This window comes from Balaenoptera musculus, chromosome 16, assembly GCF_009873245.2.
Source record: "Balaenoptera musculus isolate JJ_BM4_2016_0621 chromosome 16, mBalMus1.pri.v3, whole genome shotgun sequence".
Classification (NCBI taxonomy): Eukaryota; Metazoa; Chordata; class Mammalia; order Artiodactyla; family Balaenopteridae; genus Balaenoptera; species Balaenoptera musculus.
In genome coordinates this window covers 82978319-82988459 of record NC_045800.1, presented here as the reverse complement: position 1 = coordinate 82988459, position 10141 = coordinate 82978319, and the positions used below count along the sequence as shown (strand labels likewise).

Below are 10141 nucleotides of genomic sequence, written 5' to 3'. Positions count from 1 at the left end.
TCATATGTACCACTTGCATTTGATGATGGAGTGCTGCTGCGCATGCCCAGATTCATGCCTGTGGGTCAGACGGCACCCACGAAGGGCAGCTCAGCTTGCACGGCGATGTGCTGGCCCATGGTTAAATGTTCAGTTAGTACTGAGGCCCAGCACTAAGTGAAAGGCTGTTTCTCAGAATGAGAGTTCTTATCCACAGAGGATGGCAGGGCTTTGCCCTGTCATCTTCAGGGTCTGTGATGTGACGCCCCTATAGGGGACTGACCCAGCCTCCACCAGCAGCTACCACCACTGACCACTGGATCTGCTGGACCACGTGGCTCAGATGGCAGAGGGCAGCTCACAGGGCAGCCCGGACGTGGTGCAGAGTCTTCTTTTGTTCTGGGCTCCACTCAACACTGGCAGCTTTTCAGGTCCCTTGGTAAAGGGACTTGAGTAGTACCCCCAAATAAGGAATATGTTGCTTCCCAAACCCAAAGAGGACCATTAGGTGTTGTGTCTCTTTTCCGGTCATAGGAAGGGCCAAATACAACAACTTATCCTTCATCTATCCCACCGGACCTCTAGAAATCCCACTGAGATGGAAGGCTCTAGAATTTTTGTCAGATTTATCTTCCACGCTTTGGCATACAAACGTCTCACCGGTAAGCCTAGAAGAGCGAGTCTTTCCCACTCACTAGGACCAATTGGCGTAACATCATCAATGGAATGGACCAGTGTGAAGTCTTCCGGAAGAGAAAGGCGATAGGGTGCCTGCTTGACCAAATGATGATGTAGGGCTGGAGAACTGATCTATCCCTGAGGTAGGGCAGTCTTTGCTGCACCGCTGGTTTTGCCAGCTGAAAGAAAGCTGCACTGGTGGTCTTCACAAACAGGTATGGAGAAAAAACGTTTCCCAGACCAATAGCTGCATACCAGATACTAGCAGATGTATGAATTTGCTTAAACAGTGATGTTACAGCTGGTATAGCAGCTGCAAGGGGAATCAGCATGTGCTTAAATTTATGATAATCCACTGTCATTCTCCAAGACCCATCTGTCTTCTGCACAGGCCACATGGGCATGCTGAATGGAGAGGTGCTGGGAATCACCACCCCTGCATCTTTCAGGTCTTCGATGGAGGCGCTAATCTCGGCAATCTTTCCATGAATGCAGTCTTGCCTTTGGTTAACTCTTTTCAAAGGCAGAGGCAGTTTGTAGTGGCTTCCACTTGGCCTTTCCTACCAAAACAGCCCTCACTCCACAGGTCCCAGAGCCATGGTGGGGATCTTGCCAATTGCTGAGTATCGTTCTAATGATGTATTCCAAAACTGGAGAAATAACCCCAGGATGAGTGCAGAGACCCACTAGGAGATGCACCTGAGCTAAAACTCCAAACCTGACCTCCATAAGCCCCTACTTGGGCTAGCGGACTGCAGTAATGTAGTGGGTCTCCTGGCCTCAGGGTCAGTTCAGAGCCAGTGTCCAGTAATTCCTGAGAAGTCTGATTATTTCCTCTCCCCCAGCACACAGTCACCCGAGTAAAAGGCCCTATGTCCCTTTGGGGTAGGCTGAAGAAAGATTAATGGTATATATTTTTTGGCAGCGTTGCGAGGTCTTTCCTGGAAGAGACAGACATCTCTTTCGTTCAAGGAGTTTTGGGTCTGCAAACTGACGCAAGTCTGGGCATTGATGGAGTCTCTCTGTTTTGGTAATTAAAGTTTGGCTTTTGTTCCCTTGACCTAGAACTTTTCTGCTCATATAGATCAAGTAAGAATTTAGTAGCATCCTCATCGAAGAACCCCATGATTCACCGGCCAATGCCATAGGTTTGTGGCCGTCAGACTATTCCGGTTGCTGCTTTGACTCTGCTGTCCATTACAGAAATCATGCCCACCCTGCCTTTGGTGATTCATTGTCACCATGTGGCCCCAGCTACTCTGGGGTCCAATTACCCTCATTGCATTTAAGGACCCACACTGCAGTTGCATAGTTCCCACTATAATTTCTGACCTACAGAGAAGAGTTGACCAACGATGCTGGGTCACAAAGTTATTTCTCAGAGTCATGGCGAATGGTGTGTCCTCTGGACCCTCTCGGAGTGAGTAAGCAGGTTACATGTGATAAATCCACTCTAATACTTCAACCTCCCTAAGCCTTTAGATAATTCCTTTCTAGTATACCAGGGCAGTTCTGGCATTTCCACTTCATTTAGGGTAGGTCACCTCTTGCCCCATGTTTCTGTCAACTAGCTAAACAAACAGAGCTTTTTTCTAATCTCTCAAACCACAGCACTGAGTCCAGCTCTCTGCTTCGTGGTCTACACCGTTAAATTCAGCTTGATCCAACTTTTTTGTTCCTTCCACCATCTTCCCACATGCTTCACATCCACGCTCATATTCATTCCGTCCCACAACTCTCCGACTCCTAAGCACATCCAGGTGTTTTCACTGACACAGTTCTTATCTCGTGAAGGACCTTGACCCTCCTGTAGTTCTAGCAAGATCCTTTCCCTTCCTCCAGAGAGCCTTTCCGATCCTTCTTCACGACACTCCCTCTTACCCCCAACTTCTGCAATGTTTTGTGCCAAACCTCTGGCTCGTGGCATATTCCACTGCATGCTGTTATTTAGTTTCATACGCACATATTTCTCTTCCCCGCTGGGGGGGGAGCCCCTTAAGGGCAAGAACCGTGTCTGACAGGTGCGGCGTCAGGGATGCTCCAGCAGCCCCCTTGAAGGAACCGAGGAGGAGGGGAGTCGAGCTGGGCACGGATCGCAGCTGTGTCCTGGGATGGTTGCCCGAAGTGGAGAGGGGCATCTGGGACCAGTCCAGTGCTGCCAGAAGATTCAAATAGTTGGATCCTCATTTCCTGTTGAACTGCTCGCCCCCCTCTTTCCCAGTGTGGTCCGTCGTCTCCCCTCGTTCTCCTCCCCCCCGGCCCTCTCCTCCCCTCCATCTCTTCCATCAACCCTTTGGTCACTTCCCTAATTTTTGTCTGCGAGGCACCCTCGTAGACCCGCCCGGTCCCCCGCCCCAGGAAGGCCTCCCAGTTTCTCCTTCTCGGAGCACCCGTTCTCCCCACCGCACTTCCCCTCTCGTTTTCGTCCAGCAGACGGGCGAGAGCGAAAAGCAAACTTCCCGAGGTCCGGGACGCAGGCTGTGGGCCCGCCGGCCCCGCCCGCCCCAGCCGCTTGCGTGTGCTTGTGTGCGTGTGTGTGTGTGCGTGCTTGTGTGCGTCTGTGCGCGCGTATGTGTGCGTGTGTGTGTGTGCGCGCGCGCGCGCGCGTGTCGGGGCCGAGGCTGGGGAGGAAACGGCCCGCGCGGCCCGGGAGGAGGAAGGAGCCTCCCCTTCCTCGCCAGCCCCCTCCTCACTTCCCGTCCGGCGCGGCCGCTCGCTTCCCGCGCCGCGGGCCTCGGGGCGCACGGAGCCCGCCGGCCGCCGCGGAGCTGGAGGCGGAGGACGCAGAGCGGGAGGAGCCGGCGGGGCGCATGCTGGGCGGGGGTCCCCAGGGCGCCCCGGCCGGTGGCGGCGGGGGCCACCGCGCAGGTAGGGGTGCTGTCACGGCCGCCCGGCGGGTCGGGGCGGGGGTCCGGCGGGGAGGGTGCGCTCTTCCGTCTGGAAATCGTGCAGGTCCGGGCTGCGCCGCTGTTAACATCTTGGGTTTATGCATCCTTGGGAGGTGAGGGAAACTGAGGCAGGGCGCGTAGCGCGCCGCGCTGGGGTCGTTGTCGCGCCGGGTCCTCCCCGAAGACCGTGCTGAGATCCCGGGAGCCGCAGTTTTGGCAGCAGCGCCCGTCGGACCCGCCCGGGCGGGTCCCGGTGGCCGAGGAAGGCGGCCGGGGCGCGCTCGGGTTTGGATGCGCCCGGGGACTGCGCCGTCCGAGCCTCGGGTCGCCGTGCGCCCGCACCCGCGGGCCAGGGGACGCCCGGGCGCCCGCTGCCGAGACCGCGTCCCGACCCCGGGCCGAGTCTCGGCTTCCACCCCATCGGGGACCTGGAGGGAGGAGGTTGGGGTGGGTTGAGGAACGTGGTGCTGGCACCGCCCGCCCCAAGTGGCTGCTCGGCGAGCAGTTTCACCTCCCGTTTACCTCGGCCGTAGTGACGCCCACGCCCGGCTCGGAGCGACCCCTCCGCTTCCACCGCCCCGAGTACGGGTCACGCTGTCAACGCTCAGGGTTGACACTTAGGCCATTAAGTGCACAGCTGCTTGTCAGGAACGGCAGGACGTTTCCTACCATCTCACTTTTAAAATACATGCAAAGGAATTTGAGACTTTGGGAAGAGAATGAGGTCTGGAGTCCGGGAGTGTGTGTCCTTGCTGCGCCAGAAGAGGGCCGGGCAACTCTGACAAGTCCTTTAACATCTCTGAGCCTCGAGTTCTTCGAATGTAGAAGAGCACTGCGAACCCATTCCCTCCTCCACTCCCACCCCCCCAATCCGCTCCCATAGACTTGCTGTGTGTGAAAGCACTTTGCGAAATGTATGGTCAGTTGGGCAAATGCGATCTGGACAATACCGGAGTCTTAAGAGCTGGGGTATCAGGCAGTCAGCCTGCATCTCAATCCTGGACTTAGTTGTGCCTCAGTTGCCCCATTTATGAGATGGGGGCAATGGCAGTGCTACCTCATAGGGTCCCTATGGGTTTAAATGTGGCCGTGGACGTGAACCCCCAGCCCAGAGCTGAGATACACAGTAAGCTCTAAATAATAACCTTAGTTGCTCTTTTCACTTAGCAAAACCTAATTAATTTGGAGTGGTGTAGAAAAACCAGTTTGATTTGATTAAAGTATGAATAGCAGAGTTTTTTTTTTTTAAACGTTGGCTTTTTAATTAATTAATTAATTTATTTATTTATGGCTGTGTTGGGTCTTCGTTTCTGTGCGAGGGCTTCCTCCAGTTGCGGCGAGCGGGGGCCACTCTTCAGCGCGGTGCGCGGGCCTCTCACTATCTAGACCTCTCTTGTAGTGGAGCACAGGCTCCAGACGCGCAGGCTCAGTAGTTGTGGCTCACGGGCCCAGTTGCTCCGCAGCATGTGGGATCTTCCCACACCAGGGCTCGAACCCTTGTCCCCTGCATTGGCAGGCAGATTCTCAACCACTGTGCCACCAGAGAAGCCCCAGAGTTTTTTTTAAAGGAAATTTAATCTTATTAAGTTCAGGCATGGCACATGAAGTCTTTTGAGGGTCAGTTGAGACCTGGCACTGAGCAAAGAGAGGCCTGGAGCTGCTTTCTAAGCTCTGTGATCTTGAGCCTCAGTTTCGTCATCTGTTTACAAAAAAAGATAAAATGGGGACAGTAGCTTTTTGGACTGATAGAGCTGCCTGAGACTCAAATGAGGTAAAAGATCTGAGAGCTCCTTGAAGCCTGCGAGTCACTGCACGAATGTAAGACGTCACTGCTACCAAGAGGAATAAGAACATCTGCAATTTTTTTTACCGCTTACGGTGTCGCAGGCAGTCTATCAGGAATTGCTGTGATGAAATCCGCCCCAGACTGTTGTAAGGTAGATACTTATAATCCTCTCTCTGTACAAAGCTGAGATGCAGGGTCACCCTGCTTCTTTCCAAAGGTCATGTGTCTGTGGAGGGTACAGCTAGGATTAGAACCCTGGTGTGGGTGCCTCTCACAGCTGTGTTCTCAACCACTGGCCAAACTGAGGTTATGCAGACGAGCTGTAGTTCAGAGCAGACCTGTGTTAGAACAATTGATAATAATATACCCTACGTATTTATAGACTCCAAAATATGAGTGAATTGTTAACCCTGGCAGAAGAGACTTTGAAATAATCTTAATTGTTTTCATCCCTATGTAAAAAAAAAAATCCCATTTTAAGCTGTCTTCTTGCAAAAATAAGCCGTGAAAATTTGCAGAGAAAAAACGTACTAAAACCTTCAAAGAACATATCACAAGAACTCATCAGAGATCCCCTTAAAAAATAGAGTATTGAATCAACACTTTGAGAAAAAGGAAAAAGAAAGAACTCATCAGAGATCTCAAGACTAAATAGAGTCTGCATGAATGTTTTATTTTAACACATAAATTTGCCAGGACCCTTAGGATGGCACAAGAGGGGTAAACTGGGATTGAGGCTTTTGGTGTCATGGTTACCTGGGAGGGCTGGGACCCAGGACGTTTCTGCAAGGACCTCACTGTTCACCTGAGATGCCCCCAGAAATGGACCATCAGGCAAAGTCTGTGAATGCCAGGTTTCTGTGCTGCAGAAGCAATCCCTAATTCAATTGTTTCTCTTATTCTTTTTTTTTCTCATTTATTCTTTTTTCTTTTTCCAAAAGTAGTGGATGCTCGTTACAGGAAGCACAGAAAACTACAAACAAGAAAAAGAACACTGAAAACCACCGTAATCCCAGCAATGCAGAGCAATAGTTTGGTGTCTGTTTTCTTGTAAGCCATTTCTGTGCCATGTTCATCAATTTATATCTACTTCCAAAAAACTGCATGCAAACTATTATTGTTTCATTAGATGACAAAAAGAACAGTAGCTCATTGCTCAAACATTAAGACATTAGAAAAAAAAAGCCCACATTTATTAGGTTCATTAAAACTTTTCCTTTTAAAAAAAATTCTTAAAAGTGTGATCGGGGCTTCCCTGGTGGCGCAGTGGTTGACAGTCTGCCTGCCAATGCAGGGCACACGGGTTCGAGCCCTGGTCTGGGAAGATCCCACATGCCGCGGAGCAACTAGGCCTGTGAGCCACAATTACTGAGCCTGCATGTCTGGAGCCTGTGCTCCGCAACAAGAGAAGCCACGACAGTGAGAGGCCCGCGCACCGCGATGAAGAGTGGCCCCCGCTTGCCGCAATTAGAGAAAGCCCTCGCACAGAAACGAAGAACCAACACAGCCAAAAATAAATAAATAAATAAATAAATAAATAAATTTATTAAAAAAAAGTTGTGATCGAAGAAGGATTAGCGATTAAATTGTTAACGTTTGAATTTTATTGTGATGATTTTGGTCAGAGTTTGATGAAAGATCTTCAGAGTGAAGAGAGGATACAGGGGTGACCTTTAAATAATAAGATCTAAAGACCAGCACAGAACAAAGTTTCGTGAGTATAAAATTTTTAGATTAGGATCATTAGACCAGAATTAGAATAATCTTTTTGACAATGATGATACTAATTCAGCTTATATGCCGGGTTCTCATGCAAAGCCAGCAGAGAGCACTGCTTCCAGAGATGCCCTGGGCACCCACCCTGGGGCTGGGGCGGGTCCCCTCTGGCACAGCTGTGCCACTTTTCCAGCCAGCACCATTTAGTAATGTAAGCCTTTTAGCCCTTGGGAATCTTCTCTTGTTGTTTTCGATTTTAATGACTGTGGTGAAAATTCCTTAGCAAGTATCTTTTGTGCAACAATCATGCAATTTAAAAAATACTTGCCACAGATGCTTTGACCATTCTGAATCCATTTTCTCTTGAAATCAGAGTTTACCAGCTGCTTCTTTGAGCACAGACTTCACCATCAGCTTCCCAGTTTTTCATACCAAGTGGTAGCGGGAGAGGAGAACTGTGGCTGACCGGTGAGTGACATGGTATTTCTCTTTGGCTTTGGAAGGCAGTCAGGGGCCCACATGGTGTGCTCAGCTGCTGACATGACCATCGGTTTTCTGTCTGCTTCCTTTTTTTTTTTTTTTTTTAAAGACTTAACTTTTTTTTTTTTAAATTTATTTATTTTTATTTATTTATGGCTGTGTTGGGTCTTCGTTTCTGTGCGAGGGCTTTCTCTAGTTGTGGCAAGCGGGGACCACTCTTCATCGCGGTGCGCGGGCCTCTCACTATCGCGGCCTCTCTTGTTGCGGAGCACAGGCTCCAGACGCGCAGGCTCAGTAATTGCGGCTCACGGGCCTAGTTGCTCCGCGGCATGTGGGATCTTCCCAGACCAGGGCTCGAACCCGTGTCCCCTGCATTGACAGGCAGATTCTCAACCACTGTGCCACCAGGGAAGCCCCTGTCTGCTTCCTTTTATCCGGCCCTCCTTCCTTTTGGCTACTTGCCTCCTGTCATGGCTCAGAAATGGATGGTAGAGCTAGGCTTCCTGAGATCACTAGGGTCGCTTCTTGGTCTTCGGGTGTTATAAACAGAATCACAGAATTTATTGCTGGAAGAAGCTTCAAATGATCAGGTGGTCAGATCTGTTGAGTTCTGGCCGGCGAGGCACGAACAAGTGCATTTACCAAGTGCAGTTGCTGAGAAATATATATTTGGACCTTATAATGGTAACCATAGGTGTAGGGGGCCTGATCTCAAATGAGGTAATTGAAGTAAATAGCCCTAGATTCTCATTTTCAGTCAACTTCAGGTTAATTTCCCAACCATGTTGCCTTGCAGTTCATCCTGAAAATACATGGATATAATTCTACCTGTTCAACCCCTGCATTTGCCTGCCATGGTAGGACTTTTACCCTTTATTTGCAGATGGCTTTGAACTCTCAGAGGCATGCAGTTAAGACAGGAAGCTCCTGGAGGTGTGGCACAGCTGTCTGCGGGGATAAGTCACATCAGAGACCTGATGGTTGTGAGTGACAGTAGAGATCAGGGGATCTGGCCTGCTCAGTTTATAGGTGTGGAAAATGGGTGAGAACAGCAGAGGGTATTAGGATCTGGGTCCTCTTCTCTTCCTTGGAGCTGTTTCCATAAGCATGCTTCGCTCCGTAGTTCTGCATAATTCCCCTCTACTTAAGAAATATTAAATGAGTTGAAACCAACTCCTTATTTATTTATTTATTTTTGAGCTATCATGGCTCTTAAACACTTAAAATTCTGAACGGTTACTTTTTTCACATTGTCACTGATCTGTAAGAATCCATGTGTTCATTAACTCATTAGTCATTCATGCAACATTTAGAGGGCCTTCTTTTTTTTTAAAATTAGTTAATTAATTAATTTATGGCTGTGTTGGGTCTTCGTTTCTGTGCGAGGGCTTTCTCCAGTTGCGGCGAGTGGGGGCCACTCTTCATCGCGGTGCGCAGGCCTCTCATTATCGCGGCCTCTCTTGTTGCGGAGCACAGGCTCCAGACGCGCAGGCTCAGTAGTTGTGGCTCACGGGCCCAGTTGCTCCGCGGCATGTGGGATCTTCCCAGACCAGGGCTCGAACCCGTGTCCCCTGCATTGGCAGGCAGATTCTCAACCACTGCGCCACCAGGGAAGCCCTTAGAGGGCCTTCTTGGCCCAGAATTAGAAACAGAACCACACATGAGTAGGGCATCACTTTTCAACTTAGAGGAAAAACTTGCTAAAATGTTGTCCATGTATAGAATAACCCATCTGGAAAAGTGGCCAGCTTTTTGCCACTGGAAGCATTTAAGTTAGTGTTGGCTGATTCTGTGGTGACCGTATGGGGGGGGGGTCTGCACGTGGGACAGAGGCTGCAGTGGACTATGTGTGGGAACCCCTCCCTCTCTCGGATTTTGTGACTTTTGTCCTGGAGGATTGGGATTGTCCAGGACTCGGGCGACTGTGTAAATTTCCTATTCTCTGCTCTGTGGGGTTTCACGTTTTGCCTCCTCCCCCCCCCCCCGCCGACCCAGTTGGTTCCATTTCAAGAGGCTCAGCCCCGTTCCCTGCACTCAGCTGCCTGAATGAGGTCGGTATTTTAACTCCCCAGGGTTACCTGTATCTAGGATTGATATTAATGATTAACATGATCATGTTCTCCCAGGCAAACACATCGACCAGGAATAGAAATGTGCATTTGACAGTTGGCCCTGCGTGGAGACTAACTGCTTTCACAGGTTGAAAGGCGAAATATCTAAATTTAAAGAGTGAATTGTCTTGAATGTAGAACCTGACTTTAAATTTGGTTTTGTGACATGCAACCAAACTTTTCTTTTTCATACCTGTCGTCTCTTAATTTGCAAGTCGATTGATAAGATGATTTGGCATAATTATTAGGCTTTATTTTTGACACAGGAGAATGTATGTGTTTTGCATTTATAAATGAAAGCATATCTCATCTTACTAAAATACTGATAGGCAAAGGAGGACAATTTCACAGCGGTCGAATAAGAAAAAGAGTAAAGAGAGAGATAAATGGGGCTCTGTTTCTAATACACTGGAAACATAGACTTGTGAAAGCTGTTTTGTGATTACAGATCCTCTGCTGAAAAAAAATTTGTGTATCTCAGTACAATTCTTTTTTTTAATTAG

At 49.5% G+C, this 10141-nt stretch overlaps 1 protein-coding gene across 8 annotated transcripts in view; it reads left to right on the top strand.

Moving 5' to 3' along the window:
* Positions 1–3327: 3327 nt before the first annotated feature.
* Positions 3328–10141, top strand: part of DISC1 (DISC1 scaffold protein) — a 353386-nt gene continuing 346572 nt past the window's right edge. For all 8 annotated transcript variants that reach the window (XR_005016896.1, XR_005016897.1, XR_005016895.1 and 5 more), the window contains exon 1: positions 3328–3525. Coding sequence is in view for 5 of the 8 variants with exons in the window: in XM_036829396.1 (XP_036685291.1) it covers positions 3468–3525 (58 nt within the window). In the remaining 3 variants the exon portion in view is untranslated. The remainder of the gene's footprint in view (positions 3526–10141) is intronic.